The sequence below is a fragment of the Rhizophagus irregularis genome, chromosome 16 (genome assembly GCF_026210795.1).
Source record: "Rhizophagus irregularis chromosome 16, complete sequence".
NCBI lineage: Eukaryota > Fungi > Glomeromycota > Glomeromycetes > Glomerales > Glomeraceae > Rhizophagus > Rhizophagus irregularis.
The window spans coordinates 4,178,028-4,204,767 of NC_089444.1; the positions used below are offsets into that span (position 1 = coordinate 4,178,028).

At 30.2% G+C, this 26,740-nt stretch overlaps 5 protein-coding genes across 5 annotated transcripts; 3 read left to right on the plus strand and 2 right to left on the minus strand.

The window, feature by feature from the left end:
* Positions 1–7,532: 7,532 nt before the first annotated feature.
* On the plus strand, positions 7,533–8,497 carry OCT59_008589 (uncharacterized protein; the record flags this gene model as incomplete). Its single annotated transcript, XM_066142597.1, has 7 exons — positions 7,533–7,544; positions 7,664–7,671; positions 7,754–7,793; positions 7,984–8,013; positions 8,092–8,121; positions 8,315–8,344; positions 8,426–8,497. 7 exons carry the CDS (start codon positions 7,533–7,535, stop codon positions 8,495–8,497), a joined length of 222 nt encoding a protein of 73 aa, XP_065999464.1.
* A 4,477-nt stretch (positions 8,498–12,974) lies between these two features.
* OCT59_008590 (uncharacterized protein) lies at positions 12,975–13,295 on the plus strand (the record flags this gene model as incomplete). The annotated part of the gene is made up of 1 exon (XM_025327858.2): positions 12,975–13,295. The coding sequence occupies one exon, from the start codon at positions 12,975–12,977 to the stop codon at positions 13,293–13,295; it is 321 nt and encodes a 106-aa protein (XP_025169225.1).
* Positions 13,296–13,986: 691 nt separating this feature from the next.
* Positions 13,987–15,804, minus strand: OCT59_008591 (uncharacterized protein; the record flags this gene model as incomplete). Its single annotated transcript, XM_025311682.1, has 4 exons — positions 13,987–14,487; positions 14,547–14,732; positions 15,175–15,623; positions 15,729–15,804. 4 exons carry the CDS (start codon positions 15,802–15,804, stop codon positions 13,987–13,989), a joined length of 1,212 nt encoding a protein of 403 aa, XP_025169226.1.
* Positions 15,805–17,507: 1,703 nt separating this feature from the next.
* OCT59_008592 (uncharacterized protein) lies at positions 17,508–19,527 on the plus strand (the record flags this gene model as incomplete). The annotated part of the gene is made up of 16 exons (XM_066142598.1): positions 17,508–17,548; positions 17,753–17,823; positions 17,892–17,906; positions 17,983–18,007; positions 18,156–18,162; positions 18,353–18,377; positions 18,452–18,458; positions 18,548–18,554; positions 18,746–18,770; positions 18,845–18,851; positions 18,941–18,947; positions 19,036–19,060; positions 19,132–19,156; positions 19,233–19,239; positions 19,345–19,384; positions 19,451–19,527. The coding sequence occupies 16 exons, from the start codon at positions 17,508–17,510 to the stop codon at positions 19,525–19,527; spliced, it is 411 nt and encodes a 136-aa protein (XP_065999465.1).
* Positions 19,528–24,302: 4,775 nt separating this feature from the next.
* Positions 24,303–24,690, minus strand: OCT59_008593 (uncharacterized protein; the record flags this gene model as incomplete). The annotated part of the gene is made up of 2 exons (XM_066142599.1): positions 24,303–24,379; positions 24,444–24,690. 2 exons carry the CDS (start codon positions 24,688–24,690, stop codon positions 24,303–24,305), a joined length of 324 nt encoding a protein of 107 aa, XP_065999466.1.
* Between the last annotated feature and the right edge of the window lie 2,050 nt (positions 24,691–26,740).

Genomic DNA, 26,740 nt, shown 5'->3' on the forward strand with positions numbered 1-26,740 from the left:
TCACTTAATTTTTTATGCAAATACAATATTTAATATTACATATAACAATCTATAACAATACTTAACAATACTATATAAATAAAAATTCAATAATAAATACATTTGATTTTTTAACAGTGCTATATAAATAAAATACAATATTTAAATTTTAACAATACTTTATAAATAAAATGATTTTTTAATAATACTATTATTTAAACTTACATTTTCAACATTTTCAATTTATCAACAATTTATTTATTACTATTATTTATTACTATTATCAATTAAAAATCATATATTAGAAATTCAAGATTATAAGACTTTAAATAAAATGCAAGAATTAAATTTAACAATACTTTATAAATAAAATTTCATATTTTATTTTTTAACAATGCTGTTATCCAAACTTACATTTTCAATTCACTTATCAACAATTATTACTAATTAAAAATCATATATTAAAAGAATATGATTAGCATTACAGCAAACTTTTAATCAATAACAATTTAACTAACATTCTAACCAGTAAAAAACTTTCAAAATTATAAAACTCTAACTAAAAGTCCAATATTTAAATTTTAACAATACTTTATAAATAATATTCATATTTAATTTTTTAACAATGCTATTATCCAAACTTATATTTTAATTCACTTATCAACAACTACAATATATAGTGAACTATAGTACTTCTTGCAAAAATTGGGTTTGACCCTGCACTTTCAGGTACTAAACAAAACTTAAAAAAATTCTATTTTTTTGCAAATATCTCATAATCTACCAGTTCAATTTAAGTGATCTTTTTTTTATTTTAAATAGTTCAATGAGAGTTATCAAATAAAGAAAAGATGGCTCAAATCTGATTACTAAATCACGAAATAAATGTAAAATACCCTTCCAGGTAAAGATTTGCAAATGAGTCCCAAAATTCTGAAAACCCTAATTTGGTTCAGATCCGAATCTGGGTTTGAGCTGGCAAATTTTCTTTAAAATTCACCTGAATATGAATTTTCATCAAATCTAAATTTTTGTAATTCTAGCCAAAATCATTTTAATTCTGACCGAGATTAAACTGGCCAAAATTAAGTTAGCCAATTTTTTTGTTTTTACAACAAAATGATATAATAAAAATCTGAATCCAATCTGAACCAGATTTTTGATATATTAAGTCCAGGCTGGGCTGGAACAGGCACTTTATATTAATTTCCAAGTGTAGGCCAGGCTGGTTTGTAAAATAGTGGTCAATGCAGACTTTTACTCCCAGATACTATACAATTTTATGAAATTTTTCAAGAAGGGTACTATACATAGTGAGGTACTATAACCCGTAGTATATAGTATTACCAATTAAAAATTATATATTAGAAGAACACATAGATTAATATGCATTACACCAAACTTTTAATCAATAACAATCCAACTAATACTTTAACCAGTAAAAAACTTACAAGATTATAAGATTCTAAATAAAAATCCATATTTAAATTTTAACAATACTTTATAAATAAAAATTTCATATTTAATTTTTAACAATGCTATTATCTAAACTTGCATTTTCAATTTGCTAATCAATAACTATTACCAATTAAAAATCATATATTAAAAAAATACATAGATTGATATGCATTACACTAAACTTTAGATTAATAACAATCCAACTAACACTTTAACCAGTAAAAACTTTTAAGATTATAAGGCTTTTAAGTCAAAAAATATTTATCTGAATACAGATATATATATTACAATGTAACTATTCACTACTATACCCATTATATAACTTCTTATATATCAAATGCAAAAAATACCAAGACAACAATAATCATATTAATAGAAATATATCAATATAATATATTTAACTATTTATTATAAATTAGAAAAAAACCACAAATTCTAATACTATTAGTATATAATAATATATTCTTGATAAGTAAAATTTATTTAATTATATAATTTTACCCAAATTTTCAAAAAAAATGTAAATTATGATCACAATCAAAAACAAAAGACATTATCAAAAATGTAAGAAAACTTGGTCATTATACTCTATAATATTTAAATTATATAAAGTAAAATGAATAATAATAAAAATAATTTTTTTTTTAAAAAAAAAATGATTAATATAAATTATAAATTTTAAGGTGATTTAATCCAGGTTATTTAACCTAAGAGGCAAGTTAATTATAATTTATTATGCAAAATATTATCTGAACTGCGAAGCAGTTCAGATGATATTTTGCATAATAAATTATACTAATAAAAATTAATTTCACTAATTATATTAGTAGGAGATATAGTTAGAATTAGAATTAAGGTTAAATTTAAAGTTAAGTTTAGAGTTAAAGTTAGGGTTAGGGTTAGGGTTAGGGTTAGAATTAGAGTTAGGGTTAGGATTAGGGTTAGAGTTAGGATTAGGGTTATTATTAGATTAATATTAGTATTAGATTTATATTAGGGTAGGATTAGTATTAGTTAGGTCTAGGGAGAGTAAGTAAAATAAGTTGATTATTAGGGTTAGTATTTTAGTATAATGATTAGAATTAAATTTTTTAAAATTTATCATAATATTAAATTTATATAATAGAAAAAAGAATAGAGTTTAAAGTTTAAATTATAATAGTAAATTAATAATATTATTTATATAAATTTGAAGTTAAAAAAATATTCTTATAATTTATTTATAATAAAAATTATTTTTTATAAACCAAACCTTAAAATTTCATCAACGTTGACGAACCTGGGGCAACGCCCAGGCCTACGGGCTATAAGGTTGCTTGTCTAAACCTCTTCAAAATCCTACGATTAGTTTCATCAAAATTTTACTATAGATATATTATAGTTTCGGCAGAGTTTTGGCAGTTTCAGCATTTATAATAAGTTTCAGTAGTTTCGCCTTTCTCCAAAGTTTCGCCAGTTTTTTAATATAACTTTAATATAGTTTCGGCAGAATTTCGCTTTTCGGCAAAACGCCATCTTGCCTAAACCCCTAGGTTTCGGCAAGCAACCTTAACGGGCTAGTTGATTATAATGGCAGAAAAGATGTTAGTTTTGAAGAATCAGAAAGTGAAACTGAATCTAATACAGAAGAAAAAGATAATGAAATTAATGATTCTAGTGAAGAATCAGAAGATGAGTATGAAGAAATGGAACAAGAAGAGTTGTTTTCCTTTGTGGAAAATAATGAAATGAAAAAGAAAAAGAAAAATAAAGTAAAATAAGTAGTCTTGGCCTAAAAGAAGGAGAGACGATAAAGATGCCAAATGAAAGTAAGAAAGAGAAATTTGAAAGGAAAATATATTTAGGAGAAATGGATAATCTAAAGAAAGAAATGTTTAAAGAGTTAATAAGAGAATACAAAGATATATTTGAATATGATGAAGAAAAATTAGGAAGAGTTAATAAAGTTAAGCATGAAATTGAAGTTAAAGAAGATCAAGAACCAATAGCACAAAAGAGATATAGAGAAACTGAAGAAAAAGAAAAGTTTATAAAGAAAGAAATAGAACAATTATTGAAAATGGGTAAAATAAAGAAGTCATGAAGCCCATGGTCATCTCCAGTAACATTAGCAGGAAAGAAAAGTGGAAATTACAGATTTTGTATAGATTATAGAAAATTAAATAGTGTAACTAAGTCAGATGCATATCCATTACCAAGAATTGATGAATTGTTAGAGAAATTTAGAAGAGGAAATTGGTTCACAAGTTTAGATTTAGCAGCAGGATATCATCAAGTTGAAATGGCAGAAAATGATAAAGAGAAAACAGCATTTATATGTTCGCAAGGATTGTTTGAGTATAATGTTATGCCATTTGGATTAAAGAATGCACCTGGAACATTTCAGAGATTAATGGATGAAATATTAAAAGAGTATATCAGAGAATTTGTTACAGTATATTTAGATGATATAATGATTTATTCTAGAGATTTTGAGGAACATTTAAAACATGTTAATAGAGTATTGAACAAATTAAGAGAAAATAATATGATTGCGAAGTTAAAGAAATGTCAATTTGGATTAAGAAATATAAACTTTTTAGGACATATAGTAGGAAAAGATGGTTTACGACCAGATGAAAAGAAAGTTGAGAAGATAAAGAGTATAAAAAGACCAGAAACTGTTACAGAAGTAAGATCATTTTTGGGATTATGTTCATATTATAGAAGATTTATAAAGGATTTTGCAAAAATAGCAAAACCTTTACATAATTTAACGAAAAAGGATACAGAGTTCGAATGGAAAGAAGAACAACAAGTAGCTTTTGATATATTGAGAACAAAGTTAATAGAGAAACCAATTTTAATATATCCAGATTTTGATAAGGAATTTATATTAATAACTGATGGATCTAAAATAGGGTTAGGAGCAGTATTAGCTCAAATGAATGAAGATAATAAAGAAGCTGTCATAGCTTATGTGAGTAGGAGTACAGTTGGAGCAGAAAAGAATTATCCACCAACAGAATTAGAATGTTTAGCCGTATTTTGGGGAATAAAACATTTTCAGAAATATTTAGTAAGAAGAAAGTTTATAGTAATAACAGATCATGCAGCTTTAAAAGGATTAACAGATGGTAAAGAACAGACAGGAAGAAGAGCAAGATGGGTAATGAAGTTACAACAGTTTGATTTTAAAATAGTTCACAGAAGTGGAAAGAAAATTAAGAATGCAGACGCATTATCAAGACTACAATTTGAAGAAAAAGATATAAAAAGGGATGTTGAAAGCTTTGATCAGGAATTAAATAAAATGGATTATAATAAAGAGAAAAAGTTAAGATATGCTAAATCAGGAAATAAATGGTTTAATGCTAAAAGATTTAGAGGAAAATGGGATGATATGAAATATTTTAATGATAAAGAAGCGATATTATTAAATCTAGAAGATAAGACAGAGAAGGAATTGTTAAAAAGATTAGGAAAAGAAAGTAAACCACAAATTGTTATTGTTGAAGGAGTAGATGGCACAGGAAAGACTACAATAGTAGAAAATGTAATTAAACAATTAAAGGATAAAGATAAATTGAAAGTGAGATTCAATACATTCAAAAGAAGAAGAAATGATGATGAAAGATTTAAAGAACCTTCAAAAGAATATGAATGGTTATTCAGAAAACAAGTTGTTGAAGAAATTAATAGAAGAATGACTGAATTTGATGATGAAGATATTATAATATTGGATAAGTCACCTTATAGTGAATATTTTTACCAGAAAACTAAAAGTTTTGATAGGGGATTAATTAGTCCATATGGAAATCATAAAATGGAAAAAGAAATATTTAAATATAAAGATATCATAGATAATGCAGTAGTAATATTTTTAGAAAATGATGAATGTTGGAAAAATTACATTGGAAGAGAAACTAAGAAGAGTGAAAAAGGACATAAATCGTCTTATGATACATTAAATGAAGAAGAATATATGGATATGGTTAAAATGTTTAAAGAATACCAGAATGTGTACGAAAATGAAGAAAAATATAGGAATATAAAAATTAAGAATGACAATGAAAGTTGGAAAAAGGTATATAAACAGGTCGAAATATTATTAAGAAAAGTAAAATGACCAAAGAAAATATTGGATTAGAAATTTATGTATTTATTATACATAAAAATATAAACTATCATTGTATATTATTTGAAGATAAGGAATTGAAGTTTATATTACCATTTGAAGCGGAAATAGAAGAGTTATTAAGTAAATAAAGAATAAAGTAAAATGGAAGAAGAAGAATATAATAGGATATATAAGAATATAGAGAAAGAGGTTAAATATATTATTAAGGATAACTTATTATATAGAAAGGAAGGAAATAGATTACTAAAAGTTATAAGAAAATATGAATTCGAAGGATTAATGTACATTGCACATGACCATGAATTGTCAGGACATTTTGGAATAGAAGCAACATATGAAAGAATTAAAGATAAATATTATTGGAAAGGAATGAAACAAGATATAGAAATATATGTTAAATCATGCGATAATTGTCAGAGAAGAGGAAAACCGATTGGGAAACATGATTTAAATATAATTAGAGTTAAAGAACCATTTTACCAGATTGGAATAGATGTTGTGGGACCATTACCAATAACAGAAATAAATAATAGATTTATTGTTACAGCGATGGATTACTTTACGAAATGGCCAGAAGCTAGAGCTTTAGAAACAGCAGATGCTAAAGAGATTGCAAGGTTCATTTATGAAGATATAATAAGTAGACATAGATGTCAAAAGAAAATACTAAGTGATAGGGGAAGTCATTTTAATAACAAATTAGTAGAACTATTAATGGAGGAATTTCAGATAAAACATAATTTTTCAACACCTTATTACCCAAAAACGAATGGATTAATCGAAAGATTCAATAAGACATTATGTGAATCGTTGGCAAAATTAAGTAATGTAGAAGATTGGGATTTAAAAGTACCAGGAGTTTTATTTGCATATAGAACAAAGAGAAATAATTCAACAAAGTTAAAACCAGGATATTTAATATATGGAAAAGAAATGAAGACATTATTGAATTTAGAAGATGAAAATGTTACGATGATACAAAGAATTAATAGTCTAATCGAAGAATTACCAAGCATTAGAAATCAAGCTAAAAGAAATGTTGAAAAATCTCAAGAAAAACAAAAGTTATATCACGATTCACGATAAGAAGAATAAAATAAAGAAGAAATTTCAGATAGGGGATAAAGTATTATATTACAATGCAGCGAAAGAAAAACAATGGTCTGGAAAACTTGAAGAAAAATGGAAAGGACCTTATTATATACACGAAACGATTTCTAAAGGATCATATAAAATAAAGACTATGGAAGGAAAGATATTGAAGACACCAGTAAATGGAGAACTATTAAAAGAATATATTGATAGATCAAATTTTGAAGTTTTAATTAGAATTTGAGAGGACTCAAATTTTAAAGCGGGAGGAAAGCTGTAACTGAAGATATGGGATAGATTACACAGAAATCAATGTTAGATAGTGATAATTAGTTAACTGAAAATATAATACGGATAAATAATTAGCCGAAGGATAAATAATTAACCGATAAAATATTATTTATAGTTTAGTTTAGTTTAGTCACAAGATAGTCATATGATAATACATCTTTATTTTCTTATTATTCTTAAATTTTTATTAGTAGAAAAGTTAGAAATAGTAGAAATAATTTTCTTAAAAATGTATAAATATAGGTGGGATTCGATAGGAATTCCGCAGTCAATTTTTGGCTCAAATAAAATAATATTGAAATATTAATTATTAAAAGTTATTCAAATATGAATATGCTCATTGTACGCTTGAGAATTAATTAATATTATATTATAAGTCCAGAGAAGTAAAGTAAAGGAAATTATCCCAGTTTGATTATTATATGAATTGTAATAATAAGTTAAGAGAACTCTCGCAGTTTGTAAGAGAAATTATGAGAATATAAGAGATATACAGTCCCCTCTCGATATAACGAACCCTAGGTTCCAGCTGATCAGGGCTTCATTATAAGCAACTTCGTTAACACTATAACGAATTATTCAGTATTGTATAATGAATTCTTCGGTATAGGAATATCGGTTATACAGATCATGTGACTTGTTGATCTGATTACCGATAATTTAACATTTTTTTTAATCTTTTTTTTATAGGGGTGCTTTCTAAACTTCAAAATAGATGCCTAGAATGAGAAGTAAGTGGGAACTGGGGGTTTTTTATATTAATTTCGTTTAAAAACATTTACTAATGTTCTTTTTTTATTTTTTTTATTGTAGGAAACTTCCTGGACTTCGAAATGGACGCCTGAGACGAGAAGTAAGTGGGGAACTCAATTTTTTTTATTTAAGAACATTTACTAATGTTCTTTTTTTATTTTTTTATTATAGGGAACTTCCTGGACTTCGAAATGGACGCTTGAAACAAGAAGTAAGTGGGGAACTCGATTTTTTTTATTAATTTCGTTTAAGAACATTTACTAATGTTCTTTTTTATTTTTTTATTGTAGGGACTTCGAAATGGACGCTTGAGACAAGAAGTAAGTGGGGAACTCAATTTTTTTTATTAATTTCGTTTAAGAACATTTACTAATGTTCTTTTTTATTTTTTATTGTAGGGACTTCGAAATGGACGCTTGGGACAAGAAGTAAGTGGGACAACTCAATTTTTTCTTTTAATTTCGTTTAAGAACATTTACTAATGTTCTTTTTTATTTTTTTTATTGTAGGGACTTCGAAATGGACGCTTGAGACAAGAAGTAAGTGGGACAACTCAATTTTTTCTTTTAATTTCGTTTAAGAACATTTACTAATATTCTTTTTTATTTTTTTTTATTGTAGGGACTTCGAAATGAACGCTTGAGACAAGAAGTAAGTGGGACAACTCAATTTTTTCTTTTAATTTCGTTTAAGAACATTTACTAATGTTCTTTTTTTATTTTTTTATTATAGGGAATGCTTCCTGAAGTGTTCTATATAAAAATGTTTATTATAATTCCTTTTTTTTGTAGGAATGCTGTTTAACAATAACTGACTATATAATAAATAAATTATTAATGATATATTAATTTAACTAGGAGTGTCCTTACCCCTATGATAAATATAAATTAATAACAATTCACATCGAATCCTAATACAACCGAATTAATGTAAATTAATGTAATTCTGCCTAAATATTAAATAAAATAGCCAGAATTATTAATCCTGATACGATCCTGATACAATCCTGATCCATAATTTAAATATAAAACACAGGGGTGATATTTAATGTCATAATGCATCAATATTTATTAATAATTACATTTAATTATAAAGAAATTCTTCGTTATAACTGAAAAAAATTCGTTATAAAAAAAATCCGTTATATCGAGAGGCATTTTTATATAAGAAATTCACACACTTTACTTCGTACTACGTTATATGGTAAATAAATAGTAAACTTCGTTATATCAAGGTTTTTTTCATATTTAAAATCGGTACCACACTGTATGATCCGTTATATCATGTTATTCGCTATATCGAGGTTCGCTGTAGAGAGGGGTGACTGTAAAGGAAAGAGAGCGAGAAGTTAAGAGATTATAAAATCTAAACCAAGCATAATATTGAACTGAGTATGAGTTTAGTCTACTGATATGTGGCAGGTATCGGTGACACCGGACAAGAAGAGTCAACATCATTTAATAATAATTATGAATCAGATTTTGCCGGTTTTATCCCTCAAAAAAGGCGTAGACAAGACCAGTTTCGGGAACTGGAAGCCAATAAGGAAAGCAATGAACCGATTAATGAGTATGAATATGAAGGTGACATTTCTCCAGAAGACAATATGGATTTGGACGACGATCCTGTTAAACAATTTGCTGCGCCCGAAAATGATTCAGAATTCACATATCCCGACACAAATGTTAATATTGCAGATTCTTGGATATTGACATGGATATTCAAATATCAAGCAAGATTTTGCTTGCCGGATGTTGCACTAGATTCTTTGATAAAGTTTTTTCATCAAGTATTAATGGATGCTAATCAGACGAGATTCAAAGATTTCCTGTCTTCTTTATACACTGCGACTAAGTTATTACGAATCGACAACCAATCTATGACTTACGCAGTATGTCTGAGCTGTAATACATTATATAATATAGCTGATGTTGTTGCGGATGAAGGATTTAAATGTACGCATATAGAATTTCCAATGAAACCAAAGGAAAAATATTGCAGAATGGAATTAACTGTGTAAGTACCGCATGGTAATGGAAATAAAAGATGCCCCAAATTGTTATTTCCATTACCGAATTTGAATATACAGATAAACAGTTTGTACCAGAGACCAGAATTCAAGCAACAACTACGAAAATGGACCAATCGGGATGTAAATAATGGTATGTTAGCAGATATTTATGACAGTAAAATCTGGAAAACTTTTCCAGACACTTCAGACGTCCCATTTTTTACACTGGAGACTGCAGATTCCCACTTGGGAATTATGATTAATCTCGATTGGTTTCAGCCTTTCGAGTCATCTGTATACAGATGTGGGGCTATTTATGGGGTTATTTGTAACCTACTGCGTGAAATTAGATTTAAAAAAGAAAATATGTTGACGCTTGGTCTACTACCAGGACCAAGCGAGGTTAAGTTACACAAAATTAACCATTATCTCGCTCTGATTGTTGATGAGTTATTAGAGTTCTGGAATGGGATTGAGATTCCCGCTGCTGAAAAAATATCCAATTGGCATTAATATGCTGTTCGAATGACATTCCTGCGACAAGGAAGCTCTGCGGTCACATATCAGCATCAGTGAGCTGCCATAGGTGTTATAAAACTGCAAATTCAAATGGAAATAGAAATAAGTCAAATTTTGGCGGCTTTGATGATATGGTTGACTGGTTTGTAGAAAGAGATTTGGATGAACATCGACGGAATGCTGAGCTTTGGAGACTATGTAAATCTGAGGAGGAAAGAAAATGTCATGTGAGTTCGACCCATGTTAGATGGTCCGAATTGCTTCGATTGCCGTATTTTAATCCAATAAGGTACCTTGTCATAGATCCAATGCACTGTTTGTTCCTCAGAATAGCCCATTGGATAATTAAAAAATTATGGATCAATGGCAACAAGATCACGAAACAAGATCTAGAAAAAATGGAAAAGCGAGCAAAAATCATACAAATACCCACGGATTTGGGGCGTATTCCAAATAAAATTGCAACTGGAGAAAGATTTTCTGCATTTACGGCCGACCAATGGAAAACGTTTGTTCTAATTTATGCTATTCCATTGATGTGGAATTTGCTCGCCAAATCAGATCGACAAATTTTGGGAAATTTCGTTAGAGCTTGTTTTCTGCTAGTTTATCGAATTATTGACTGTGACATATTGAACGAAGCTCACAAATGTTTGCTCAAAGTTGCAATGTTAATTGAAGAAAATTATGGTCCAGAAAGAATAACCCCAAACCTCCATTTGTATTTTCATATTGCCGATTGTTGCCTGAATTATGGTCCATTATATTCTTTCTGGTGTTTTTCCTTTGAATGAATGAACGGTATCCTCGGTAGGTATTTTGCGAACTGTTTAATCGTTTAGCTTGCTAATAATTTATTAAATAATATCAATAGGCTCTTTTCCCAATAGTAATCGTCAAATTGAACCCGAACTCTTACGAATTATAATGCAGCATTGGAGACTTGATAACCTTGTATCCGTTCAATCAAATAATGTTAAGCTTGTTGAAGCTTTAAAATTAATTCAACCACGATCAACTTCCGGAAGTTTAGCAGCTTACGATAATTTTAATTACACTGAGCTGCATCAATTTAGAAAGGTATTTTTCCAAGAAGTTGATGAAACAATTGTCGGTAGCGAACCACTTCCTGGAGAAATGCTTACGCTATATAAAAATCAGGTTGCCTTGCCTGATGATATTTATCAAATCCTAATCGAATATTATAATATTGCTTACGACTTGCAATTTGTAACAATTGCTGAGTCAACATCAACTAGTTCACAATAGTTGTGCCAAATATGATTGATCAATTTGGGCGGGTTAGGAACTCAGCAGAAGTGTTTGGATCGGCAATGGCACCCCAATACCTGAAAAACGTGAATGTTTTGGCGAAGTTTATCCAAAACAATGAAACGACTGATATATTTCCCGGTCAGGTACAGTATTATTTTGAACATACTTTGAGAATTTTGGGTGAACTTAAAACACATCGATTAGCATTTGTTAAATGGTATAAACTGGCGCCAAACCAGAAAACCTGATTTTATACAAGTATTGATGGTGATAAAAAAAGCTCAAATATTGAACTTTGGAGAAATGAATTTTATGAAATAGAGCGAGATTGTTTAATTCCAATTCATTACCTATATAGTCGCTTTGTATCTGGTGAATTTGTAATTGGCAAAAAGAATCCTATCACATATAATGCTGTAATCCCAATAAATAGGCAGTTTCACTTGTGAGAATTTTTACTGGTATAATAGAATTCTATTGTTTGGTGAAAATATAAATTTTAAATATGCAGATTTACTTTAACATTTAATGGAAGTGTACGATGTATTATATTTTTATTTTGTTAATTATGAGTAATTAATTAGTTACACAACTATTTCAATTCAAGTAACTAAATGATAGTTAAATAACCCTTCGACTGTTGTTAATATAAACAAAAAAGATCAAAATATCAAGACTCAGGCCGGTCCAAAGAACTCACGGCATCCAAGTCAACCGGTCCAGAGAACTCACGATTATGATCAAATATTCTGGAAAGTAATGCATACAGCAGGTACTGAACTCAGAAATATAATCCAGGTATTACATTCCCTAACCAATACGCCACTGCAGCATTAAAGTTACAATAAAAAAGTTCCAATATAATTTATTTGATTGATTTCTTATAAGATAATCATGCATGAGTAATTAGTCTATAAGCAGCAATAAAAATCGTGCCGATTATAAAAAAAATCATGATAAATAAGTTCATCAGCTTTCTGCCAGTCATCTCTTACGATTGGAAATTTTTTTTGAAGGTGGATTGTAATTGCAAAAATTTATTACAGGTATACCGATAATGATCAAATGGAACAAATTTACTTGAAAATTTAATGCATATCCTTCAATTTTAATAGGTCTAAGTCGGTAAAAACAAAGATTACATTCAGTCAGTTCGGTTATCAATTTTCTTTTATATAAACTGATTCCGCTTTAATATAATAATAACATTCTCTAACAATTATCTTATATTCGTACCAGTTTTTTCTTATAGTTATTGGTCATTCGTACGAATATCACAATATTCGGTTTTTATTTCTGCATTTTTTTTTTGGTCTACATTTTTTTGTAAATAGTCAAAGGTTATAAATTGATTTTTATTTTAATCCTAGGGTTATAATGGGCCGAAAGCATAAACATAGTAGCCTTAAATATATTAGGCAGAATCTGATACGAAAGAATGACAATTTAACGTGAGTAAATGATTCTTTACAAATAATGTCGAATCACGCAATGATCAGGGATATAGAATCTCAGAAAAAGGTTGTAGAATTAGAAAACTGTAATCGTGCGTTAACGGAAATCATGAGTATGCAGAAAGAAGCCAATGATTTTCTACAACAAAAGATCGATATATTAGAAACTCAACTATCCCTACTTAATAATTCAGAAATGGGAACTTTATTAAATAATCAAGAAGTGAATTCGTTCAGCAGTACTCTGATATTAGCATCCTCTGTCAAAATAAATAATATCAGTAGTGAGGAGGGTGAGGAGGATGAAGACGGTAAAATTAAAATACGTGAAATATGCGAGTAAGTCTTATTTCGATATAATACTTAATAATAGAAAAGTTGTAAGTCAATGATATATCTTATTAATGATATATCTTATTAAATAACAAATCATTTATGGAAAATTATAGTTAATATGCCGATAAGGATCAAAAAAAATATCCTATCGAGTGTGGCACATTTCGTTATATTACAATTATAAATCATTCGGAAAAATAATCAATAAAATTGTACAGAACAATTAATCTATCCGGACTAATACTAAGACTAATGACTAAATCAGCTCACAAATTGTTGAAATATTTTATTTCAAGATACGTAAACAATTAAGAAAAATGAGATTTTAGCCGCCTCCAAATGCATCATGCCGGCTACAATAGTTATGCATAGAAAACTGGCCGGTTACCAGATTATAAAGCACGTGTTTGCAATCTATGTTATGTGGTATTAATTAATTTTACTCAAGCTGTATACTGACGGAAAATATAATAACCATAAATTACACGTCAATTATTGTTTATCATGCATAAATATCAAATCAATTTGACTATTTTTATTTTTACAGAAAATCAGGTTTTAACATACTGTTTACTAAAACAAACTTATTGAATCTAGATACAGCTGAAGATTCTGTAACAACTTCTACACTTTCATCTTCAAAAAAATTAATATTTCAAAAATCAATCATCCATTTCCAAATGGTCATCATCAGAATGTTAATCAATAGGTCGGTTGTCGCTACTAGTTAACATAACTACCTCTTCTACCACCACTTCCTCCGCCTCTTCCTCCTTCTCTTTTTCCTCTTTCTCCACCTCTTTCTCCACCTCTTTCTCCACCTCTTCCTTCTCCACCTCTTTCTCCACCTCTTTCTCCACCTCTTCCTTCTCCACCTCTTCCTTCTCCTCCTCATTATTCTCTTCTTCGTTGTAAATTCTTGATAAATTAGATAAAACATCAGCCAAATCATTGTTTGAATCCGGCTGTTCTGGCAGCTGGTGTTGGTTTTCTTGATTATCTGATAACCTACAGGCCTCAATAACCGCTTTTTTTAAATGACCTTTGTATCCAAAACGAGCCCAAGACGGCGCCAATAAAGGCGCCGAAACTTCATTTTCACTAAAATTATTGGGATCAATAATTCTTTCACGTATTTTCTTTTGATTTGTCCATTCTGCTCTCAGCCGGTCGATATAATCACGTAGCAATGAACGTAACTTAATTAAAAATAGTTAGTACCAAATTAAAACAATAAAAGCAGGAAAGAAATACTCACAGTTGATAATCTCCATCTTAAATCTTTTATGACAATTTTATTTTTTTCATTTTCGGAATCAGTTTCGGATTCCTCAGGAGAATGATACAAATTGGATTCAATAATTGGCTGTAAATCAAACTTTTTGATTAAAGGATCTTTTACAAATTGTAAATGTTTGATTGTCTTTGCACGCTTTTTTCTTTTCTGTTTTAGATAAGAAGTTAGTATTAAAGCAAATATTTATAATGTACCAAACTTTTTACTCACATCATAACGTCAAGAATTTGATTGTTTTCTTTTTCTTTTAAGTTTTTTTTCGAAAAATGGAAGGTCCTCTTTAAGATACTCTGCGCGGTGATAACGATAGAGAGAATGGAGTATACTATAAATTATTTCGTCAGTAACAGGAAAAACATTATTGTTAATACTATTCATTATACTAGGTATAATAGAACTATTAATGAGCTCTCGCTGCTGAATGAAAGTATGTCTTAAATTCATTCGTTGGCTTTCCGGCAGGACATTGTAATGCCGAATAACTTCCTTCTATATGAAATTAATAATGCCGGTTAATAAATATATAAATATTAGCAATTAATAGTCATTTCAGTCAAAATGAATCAGATCGGATGGAATCCTTATTTACCCTCAAAGCATCATCAAGTTCTTTTGGCATGTCATTTCTTGTTAAATAAAAAACTGAATGTGAACTACTTTCACTCTCTGAACCGCTTGAATCTGATGAATTACTTGATGAACTACTTGATGAACTACTTGATGATTGAACCAGAGCTTTTTCTTTTTTTCTATTAGAAACTTTTTTTTTGGTACTTGACGAACTACTTGAAGAACTACTTGACGAACTACTTGATGAATGAACCAGAGCTTTTTCTTTTCTTTTATTAGAAACTTTTTTTTTGGTATCTTTTTTGTCGGCAGATTTTTTAGTATCATTTTTTTCCACTTTTATTTTTACATCGTCGTCTGAACTTATAATAACTGGATCTTCTTGAGAGCCAGCTATTCGGGAAGGCCCTGGTATTCTGTAGGGCAAACCTGCTGACTCTCGCGACTCTTGGGAATTAGTCAACTTTTCTATACATTGTGCCAGGTATTTAACCTATTCCGTTAGAGCTAAAAAAAATTTAGTTATTTTTTGAAAAAAAGGAAAAAAGCATGATCTGCAATTGCCGGTCTTACCAACTATTTCATCAACGTTTTCGATATCCTTATTAGATTTATTAGATTGATTGGGTTTATTAGATTTATCGGACATATTAACGATATTTATTTTTTTAATCTTTACCACAGGTAAAACGCTGACCAATCGGGTATCTACCCGATTGGTAACTTTTTTTTTGATCAGTCACCTGATTTATTCAATAGTTAGAAATTGGTGTACACTTCAATCGGGTATCAATCAGGTTAATACCCGATTGATAACTATCGTTCAGTTTAAATTTACCGATTAATTTCTATTGTTTCAATTAGACTATTGATAAACTATTTTTCTTTAACTAAAATTAAACTATTTTATACTATTGAAATTTACACTAACATTTTTTCGAACATTTACTTTTGAAACTTAAAAAAAAGTTTAAACTATTTCATACTATCTTTAACATTTTTTTTCAAACATTTACTTTTGAAACTTTTAAAAAAATTTTTTTTTTTAGGAAATTGGTTCCGATTTGGATACCGGAATCCCACAAAAGTTTCAAACATTTTACTTTCGAAACTTTATTAAACTGAAAAAACCATTTATTTGAAGATATTAATAAACGATTTTTAACATTTTTTTTTAACATTTTATTGTAGGGAATCGGTTATAACGAATCCCATAGGTGAGTTTCGAAAAATAATTTTTTGAAACTCACTTTTTTTTTTAATATTTAATTATAGGGAATTGGTTATAACGAATCCCATAGGTGAGTTTCGAAAAATAATTTTTCGAAACTCACTTTTTTTTTAATATACAATTATAGGGAATCGGTTATAACGAATCCCATAGGTGAGTTTTGAAAAATAATTTTTCGAAACTCATTTTTTTTTATTATTCAATTGTAGGGAATCGGTTATAACGAATCCCATAGGTGAGTTTCAAAAAATTCTTTTTCAAAACTCACTTTTTTTCTAATACACTATTATAGGGAATCGGTTATGACGAATCCCATAGGTGAGTTTCAAAAAAATTTTTCGAAACTCTTTTTTTTTAATATACAATTATAGGGAATCAGTTATAACGAATCCCATAGATTAGTTTCGAAAAATAATTTTTCGAAACTATTAAAAAAACGTTTTTAACGTTTTTTTTCTAATACACTATTATAGGGGATCGGTTACAACGAATCCCATAGGTGAGTTTCGAAAAAAATTTTCGAAACTCTTTTTTTTAATATACAATTATAGGGAATTGGTTATAATGAATCCCATAGATTAGTTTCGAAAAATAATTTTTCGAAACTATTAAAAAAACATTTTTAACGTTTTTTTTTTATTATTCAAATATAGGGAATCGGTTACAATGAAATCCCATAGGTTAGTTTCGAAAAATAATTTTTCGAAACTACAGTGCGGTACCTCTATAACCAACCCAATTTTATAGTCATAATGTAACATTTTCAAAAAGATGTCACATTAGCAAAAAATAATATTTTAAAATTCTAACTGATAATTTTAATAAAGCATATCAAGAGCTTTTAAACTTATCGGGTTAGATTAAAAAATAATAAATTTTGCTAGTGCTACATAAGTTTGAAGTTCAGGTAATTTATTATGATGGGAAAAATTTGAGAATAAGTGATTTTTGTGTAACATAAAAAAAAAATAATCATTTGATAGTGCTTATTCAAATAAATCATTTTAGCTTATAAACTTACCCATGCTTTGTTAAAAAAATTTTGAAAAAAAATTCAAAAAAAATTTTGGTAGTTTTTATTTATTACAAATTAGATTATATCTATTTCTCAAAAAGGAATCATGGGAAAACTTGTTAAAAAAAATATAAATCCCATAGAAAAGTTCCTGATAATATACTTAATCAAATTACTTTAAATAATTATAATGAATAATAAATTATATATAAAAAATTATGCATAATTCTAATTAACATTAGGTATTGCATCAGCCAATCAAATTTATTTTAAGTCATGTGATTTTGTATTATGTCAGCAAAAAATTGAGAAAATTTTTTTATTTGCTTAATGTATTTATCTTTTTAAAAGCTATCTAATTTTAAAATTTTATAAAATTCTGACCATTAGATTACAAGATATAAGGGGTACCTATTATAGAGGTACCGCACTGTATTAAAAAACATTTTAACGTCTTTTTAAAATGTTTTTTTTTAATATTCAATTATAGGGACGAATCCCATAGGTAAGTTTCGAAAAATAATTTTTCGAAACTATTAAAAAACGTTTTTAACGTTTTTTTTCTAATACACTATTATAAGGAATCGGTTACAACGAATCCCATAGGTGAGTTTTGAAAAATTTTTCGAAACTCTTTTTTTAATATACAATTATAGGGAATCGGTTATAACGAATCCCATAGATTAGTTTCGAAAATATTTTTCGAAACTTTTAAAAAAACGTTAACTAACGTTTTTTTTTAATTCTATTATAGGGAATCGGTATAACGAATCCCATAGATAAGTTTTGAAAAAATATTTTTCGAAACTATTAAAAAAACGTTAACTAACGTTTTTTTATTATTCTATTATAGGGAATCAGTTATAACGAATCCCATAGATAAGTTTTGAAAATATTTTTCGAAACTTTTAAAAAAACGTTAACTAACGTTTTTTTTTAATTCTATTATAGGGAATCGGTATAACGAATCCCATAGGTAAGTTTCGAAAAATTATTTTTCGAAACTATTAAAAAAACGTTAACTAACGTTTTTTTATTATTCTATTATAGGGAATCGGTTAGAATCCCATAGATAAGTTTTGAAAATATTTTTCGAAACTTTTAAAAAAAACGTTAACTAACGTTTTTTTTTTAATTCTATTATAGGGAATCGGTATAACGAATCCCATAGATAAGTTTCGAAAAAATATTTTTCGAAACTATTAAAAAAACGTTAACTAACGTTTTTTTATTATTCTATTATAGGGAATCGGTTATAACGAATCCCATAGATAAGTTTCGAAAATATTTTTTGAAACTTTTAAAAAAACGTTAACTAACATTTTTTTTTTAATTCTATTATAGGGAATCGGTATAACGAATCCCATAGGTAAGTTTCGAAAAATTATTTTTCGAAACTATTAAAAAAATGTTAACTAACGTTTTTTTATTATTCTATTATAGAGAATCGGTATAATGAATCCCATAGATAAGTTTCGAAAATATTTTTCGAAACTTTTAAAAAAACGTTAACTAATGTTTTTTTTAATTCTATTATAGGGAATCGGTATAACGAATCCCATAGGTAAGTTTTGAAAAATATTTTTTCGAAACTATTAAAAAAATGTTAATTTTTTTTTTTAATTCTTTTATAGGGAATCAGTATAACGAATCCCATAGGTAAGTTTCGAAAAATATTTTTTTGAAACTATTAAAAAAACGTTAACGTTTTTTTTTTAATTCTTTTATAGGGAATCGGTATAACGAATCCCATAGGTAAATTTCGAAGAATATTTTTTCGAAACTATTAAAAAAACGTTTTTAACATTTTTTTTTAAATGTTCTATTATAGGGAATCGGTATAACGAATCCCATAGAATCCCATAAGTAATAAGTTTTGGAAATTTTTTTTTGAAACTATTAAAAAAAACGGTAATAAACATTTTTTTATTATTCTATTATAGGGAATCGGCTCTGATAGATGTATATACCGGAATTTCATAAGTAAGTTTTAACTTTTGAAACTTTTTTTAAAAAACTTTCTTTAATGTTTTTTTATTTCTTTTGTAGGGAATTTGCTCCAACCTGGATACCGGATTCCAGATAAAATTTCAGTATTAGTAGTATTTCTGATTTTGTATTTTTAATAATTAATAAATTTAAATTATTAAGGCATAATCCGCCTAAGAACGGCAGCAAACTACTATATAAATTCGGGGAAAAAATTAAAACTAAAAAAAGGCATTATCTCATGATCCAGTGATTGGATTTTGATGATCCCTTTTTGAGTTTATAGCTTTCGATGCACTCTTCAAAACAAAAAAAAAATTCGAAATTGGACTGGTATATCACAATATAATCACAAAAAATATTTTTTCCAGGTAAATCTTCCGATGCCCCCGATAAATCTTTCATTGCTCAGAAAAAATTATATTTGCAATTATCTTGTGATATATTGGTCCAATTTTAAATATCTTTTTTTTATTTTAAAGAGTACATCAAAAGCTATAAACTCAAAAAGGGATCATCAAAATCCAATCACTGAATCACGAGATAATGCCTTTTTTTGGTTTTAATTTTTTCCCCCGAATTTATATAGTAGTTTGCTGCCGTTCTTAGGCAGATCATGCCTTAAATGTAATTATTGTAAAATATCAAATAAATTTAAATAAAAATGTATGCAATCGGCAGATTTCTTATTGTTATAAATTTATCAAAAAGTTATCAATCGGTATACTGATATGTCAAATAGTAAATATCCAGTAAATATCCTATTGGTAACTATTAATACCCAATTATACTCTATTGAATATCCCGATTGGTACCCGAGTATCCTCCTTTTGCGCCATCTTTTGGCAGCAATCAGGTTTACCGATTGATGAAAATTTTTAAAAAAATAGGGACCAATCAGGTGGAATTCGGTCACCTGATTGGTCCCCGATTTGACATCGTTCGACTAGTGATGATTAATCAAAAAATATAATTTTTTTTGATTTTTATTAATCATTATAATTGTTAAATAAATAATCGATATTAAAAATATATAATGACAGATTTCTTTCTTTCGTTAATGTACACTAGTTGAACGATGTCAAATCGGGGACCAATCAGGTGACCGAATTCCACCTGATTGGTCCCTATTTTTTTAAAAATTTTCATCAATCGGTAAACCTGATTGCTGCCAAAAGATGGCGCAAAAGGAGGATACTCGGGTACCAATCGGGATATTCAATAGAGTATAATTGGGTATTAATAGTTACCAATAGGATATTTACTGGATATTTACTATTTGACATATCAGTATACCGATTGATAACTTTTTGATAAATTTATAACAATAAGAAATCTGCCGATTGCATACATTTTTATTTAAATTTATTTGATATTTTACAATAATTACATTTAATAATTTAAATTTATTAATTATTAAAAATACAAAATCAGAAATACTACTAATACTGAAATTTTATCTGGAATCCGGTATCCAGGTTGGAGCAAATTCCCTACAAAAGAAATAAAAAAACATTAAAGAAAGTTTTTTAAAAAAAGTTTCAAAAGTTAAAACTTACTTAGTAGTATTTGATCTTAGACGGTCCAAGAGTGATCCACTGTCCATTCGAGTAAGATGGGATACTAGTCTCAGTTCAATCACAGAGCAATCTCAGTTCGATCCTAGTTCAATCTCAGTTTAATCTCAGTTCAATCCAAGTTTGAATCCAGTTCGATCTCAGTCTGAACCCAGTTCAATCACAGTTCGATCCAAGTTTAGTTCCTATGGTCAGAAAGCTATATCTGAAGCAAAAAAAGGTGGACACTTGATTGAATTTGCTCGGGTATTTCCATCCCCTAAAGAGCGTCAACATTTACTTGTACCTGGTGTTTTAGCCAAGAATACAGATACCTGGATTAAATATGTCTTTTGGGAAGCTTATGGACTCTCTGGTAAAACCTTGGGAAGAGACTTTCAGGATTTCTTAGCAAAAGTACAGGGTAGGACTGTAAAGACTGAAACTCTGAAAGCTGAGAATGTGAAGGAGCTATTCTCCCAATATGAAGCCCTGAAGTCTAGTTGCCCTCTGGATAATAAAAAAATAATAGAAGGTATTGAAGTTCTTCTACATATCTTTTCTAAGGGCCACATGGACCGTCGAGCATTACAAGTAGAAATTAATAGTATCTTGTGAGAATATCAAGTAATTCGTCTGCAGAAGCCCTAAGAATCATAGCACTTTTTTTACGGCCCTCAAAGTCAATCCTTAACATCTTAGCCTTCAACCCTATTGCTCCTAAGGTATGAGAAGCAAAGTTCTTAGTCATTGAATTACTTATATGATTTACATAGTTCTCATAGAATGTATTGAAAGGCTCGTCGATACCATCTGGATATGTATCCCTTAGAAATTGATATAAGACAATTTCTCCACTATCACAACCTATGGCTATAAGCTGTTCGAGAAGCCACTTCCTAATTAATATCTTCATATGGCTCTCCATCCATAATTTTCATATCCAGTCTTTGTGTAAACAATTGTGTAAAGTCCACATTACTTGCCCGACAAATGATCTGAACTAACTTATCCCTAGCAAGTCACAAAGCTTGTAGAGGGTCATTCTCATCACTAATCTTCTTTATAATCTGTCTGTATAATACACTGGATAATCCTCTATGTGCTGTTTTTGGAGTGATTACTCCACAGTTTTGGCACTGGTTTATTACGATTGATGTTGACATGGCTATCTTTCTTTATGTAAAAAAGAATTATTCAAAATTAAGTAACTATTCGGAGCAGTCCTTGCACAACTTGTCCGTTAAGTCACTTGGGCTTACAGGCATGAGACATTCCCTATACAACTCAATATTAAGCTCTGTAAGTCTCGGGGCATGGTCCTCCAAAGTTCATGGACGACCAGAAGGACCGGAGGAAGGTGTCCCGTTAGTCGTATCCTGCTGTAAGATAAAATCATCATATTCATCTTGGTCAGCCTGAATAGCAGCCCTGATTTCTTGTATATCATTAAAAGTTAATCGCTGGCCATCAAGATTTTCCTCATTATAGCGTGTTTCATTGATGATTTCCTCTATAAGCTCCTCTTCTTCATAATGGACAAGGTAGTAGTTCTCAACTACCTCATAGTCACTCTCAATCAGTCTATGATATGTTCTAGTACCACGTCAAACATAACGTCCTGTATCTGTATTTAAATATACAGGTTGCTCCTCAGGTGGAGGTGCAGTTTGTCTACGGACAAGCCTTCCATCAATATAATCATGGGATTCAATAACTATTCGATTAAAGGTATCTCCACCGATAATAATTAGATGTCCAGTTATAGGGTTAGCTATATAAGGGTAAGACATGTCTTTTTTCTGTATGTGTCTACATACCTAATAGTTTTCTTCAATTTACAATAACCAAGTGACATGGTCATCAGTCCTTATCAAAGTAAATATAGCTTGAGCTTGAATTTTATTAATTAATGCCGAAGTGACTTTAGAGAAACACAGAGTGATCTAAAAAGCACCCCAACAAGTGCAGAACTAATAAAAAAACAAAGAACAAATAATTTTCCAAAATTACATATAAGAAAATCTAAGATTAAAAACCCCACCCTTTCTATATAAATAACTACGGCTACTCCCCCCAAATATATTTCAAAATGAGTAAAGTCCACTATGCTATACGTAACCCATCCAGCGTAGTACCCACTCCTAGAATCAGTAAAGAACCTCCGATCTACCATTAGCACTATCAGAAATGCATAAAATTCAATTTCCCCTATTTGACTACATACTATGGATAACAAACCTATTTCACAAAGACCTCTGGGAACTTTTTAGTGTCGTGCAGTCCAGCCGATGGGGAACTTTTTAGTGTCATGCAATCCGCAAAGGGATACCCACCTCATTTTGAACAATCCCAAACGGAGGACACCCACCTCATTGCGAATGATCCATCGACCTAAGATCTACTTAGATAAGTCAATCCAATGATAGTCTGTCATGTGACCACCTTGATCGGCATACTACAAAAACTGCGGTACCCAACCTGCACCCTCTTATCACCCGGATGATCATCAATTTTGAAAATTAGTAACACCAAGCTACCAATTTTCCATATCCCCCCACCCCCAAAGAAAATAAGGTTACACCAAAAAAAGTGACCAAGAAAAACAAAAAGCAAAAAATAAAGACATAAACCTCAGGAAAAATCGAAGTGCAATGAGAAAAACCTGAGTAAAAAACACCAAACATACACCTCAACTCCGTCTCCTTATATTAGAAGACTAACTCCCCAGTTAACAACATCAACTAGCAAGAAATACATTGGTCAGGAGCTCCTTCCAAGAAATACCAGTCCGGCCTGCGAACTACTTGGCCAGTTAGACTTTAAAGGCGTAGAAACCAAGATGCACTACTTTTCAACCTTTCAGAAAGTCCAGGTGAACGTTCGTATGGAACTGCCATCTTACAGTATTATTGGTAACTCCAAGACTTATGATAACGGTCCTAACTCAATATAAGCCGTAAGGAGTTCAGGCGAAACTAAAGACCTCGGTAATAACTTCATATAACGTCGAAAAGTCCTTTTACTATCACTCAAGGCAAAAAATCCTCATATTTTTCATCCATAACTTCATAGGAAAAAATGGGCACAGCCCAACGGGGGAGAAAGTACGATAATCATCATCAGTCCTTATCAAGGCAAACATGGCATAGTAGCCTTTATCTTTATTAAAATTATTTATTGAACTTACAAAAATAAAATAAAATTTTCAAAGTACAAAAAAGAAAAAATAAAATTAACTAAAAACAAAACTATATAGTCTCCAAAACAGTAATAAAGCTATAAAATTAATTCGAAAAGGAAAAAATCGCATAACACTAAAACTATCCTGATCCCCCGCCTAGATATATTCCAACCTAAGAAGAAGCAACCATGCAAACAAACCAACGAACAATGCGCCCATTATTAAAATCGACACACCACCCTGCTAAAGCTGTTATTAAGTTGCACCGTTAGACGACTCATAAAACCCGAATAGTGATTAAACCAAAACAAACCATATTTCATCGAGTTCTTCAAATAATCAACGTCGGAGTCACGTGCGGCGTCGGAAAGGGTCGGAGGAGGTAAAGTTGAGAAAGGTAAGTACGTGGACTTTGGCAAATTAGAAGGCCGAGAAAGTTTAAGTTTTTGAGTGATATTCATCGCGTCTTCCCATCTAGATTTATCATAGGAGCGCGGTAGCCAAATTCTTTTTCTGATTTTTTGGATAAAGTGATTGTGGATAGCAGAGATGATCTTCATCGCTGAGTTTCGTGGAATCGAAAGTTCGTCAAAAAATTCGACGAAGGATTTTGGAAGGCAGCCACGGACAAGACTATACGAGGCCCAATTTGAAGAAGAAAAGGACCAACAAAGAAGAGATTTTAAATTTGTTAATAAACAGAGAGGGATCTTTTTTAACGAGATCACCAGCTTCTTGGAGTTTCACGATAAATTTGTTCTGGTAGGAAAGGAGAATTTGTTCTATAGCAGTACGTCTACAATTGCACATAAACAAGTGCATGAAATCTTCCTTAGAGTCGAGGCATGAACGACATGATAAAATGTCAATATATAAGTCCGGGCGAATTCTTTTAAGATGTTCCAAGGTAGGCAAATCTTCCAAAAAGAGTTTAAATTTGAAGGTGCGATGAGAAGAAGCGTGAGCACGAGTAAAGGAGGCATCATGCTGAGGTTTAGAGTTCAACTAGAACCAAGTGAGATCCCAATTGATTATAAAATCTGAAATGGAAGATAAAGTAATGGCAAAATTAAAACGCGATAAACGCGTTAATCTATGCATCCACAGCATCTGCGAATATTGTTTGAATAAACGTTGAGGATTAGATTCGCATAAATATCATCATATTTTAATATGAAATCATGAGGAGAAACTTGATCCAGATCAGAAAGAAGAATTGCAGAAGAAGAAGTATGCGCAGAGTTGGCTAAAGAGTCCGCGTAGTCATTGTAGAAATTACCAGAGTGACCTTTCACTTTAACTGTCTTGACGGATAAAGATTTGGATGAAATAAGATGTTCAATAATAGCCCAGAGTTCGAAATTGGTGGTCTTGTAATAGAGCCTACTATTGGAATAAGAAAAAGTAGCACATAGACGGAGACCATCTATGGCAGATTGGGAGTCAGTATGAATTGTGACTGTTGAAGAAGGAGGGGTGACTGTCAAGGCAGCATGTATAGCGGCTATTTCAGCTCGTGTAGAAGAAGGCCAATTATGAATAGTGCCATGAGCATAAGCAGCAACGGATTGGAAAAAACCAGCGTCGTCTAGGACTTGAACCCAAGACCAACCCATAGAAACATCAGGAGTGCCAGGGTTAATTAAAGAGCCATCGGTATAGAAACAATAATGATTGTCAGAAGGAGTCGCTAACGGTGAAGCAGCAAAGGCAAGAAAGGCAGCCGAGCCCAGAGAGGGAGGAAGAGAGGGAGAAGGCAGAATATCCACATCTACTAGTGAAAAATCAGGTGCAGTGTCCAAACGACCGTAGTATGACCTTACAGTTAGGTCAAGGTCAGCCCAAGAAAAAGGAGAAGTAATATTGATGGTATCATGTCTAATACGTTTCTGCGTCATTAGAAGGAGCAAAGATCTAAGAGGAGAAAGCTTTGGGATGATACATAAAGGAGTAACATCTGTTGGATTGCTTTTAGTATGGGTAACCGGTACATGTTTAGAACAACCGGGACAAGGAGAAAGCGTGATAACATCATTGGGTCGAGTCACACAATCAGAGATCCAATAGACAATCTTGCAAGAATATTGTTGTTTGCTGAGCTGTTTTCCAAAAAGAGGAGAGCCATCATCATCCAAGGTTACGATCCATTTCATGGATTTTCTAGAGGAGCCAAAAGCTGGAATCAAGTCGATGTTACAGGAAGTAGCATCAGATGAAAATTGGTCCAAAAGGAGAGAATTAGAGTTCGGGACGGTAACGTTTTGGTGAATGTCGGTGAACCACTTATGCGGAAGGGCTCGATGACCTTTCTTGCTCGATAAATTGGATAAGTAAACATTCCAAATAATCATATAGGTTCCTTGAGGTGTAATGAATTGAGATAAGTAATATAGTTGCAAACTTCTCAGACGTCGGAAGTAGGATATAAAAGTCTTTGGAGTCATAACATCAAATAAAGGCGTATGACCATCAGATATAGTAAAGTCAGGCAAGGTTGAAAGTTGTGAACGCGATAACCTGAAAGTAGTAGTGGTCAGGAGAGCGATAGTGCAAGCGATATAATCCTGTTTAAAAGCAAAGAGTTTAGACCATAAAGTCCAATCTCTGACT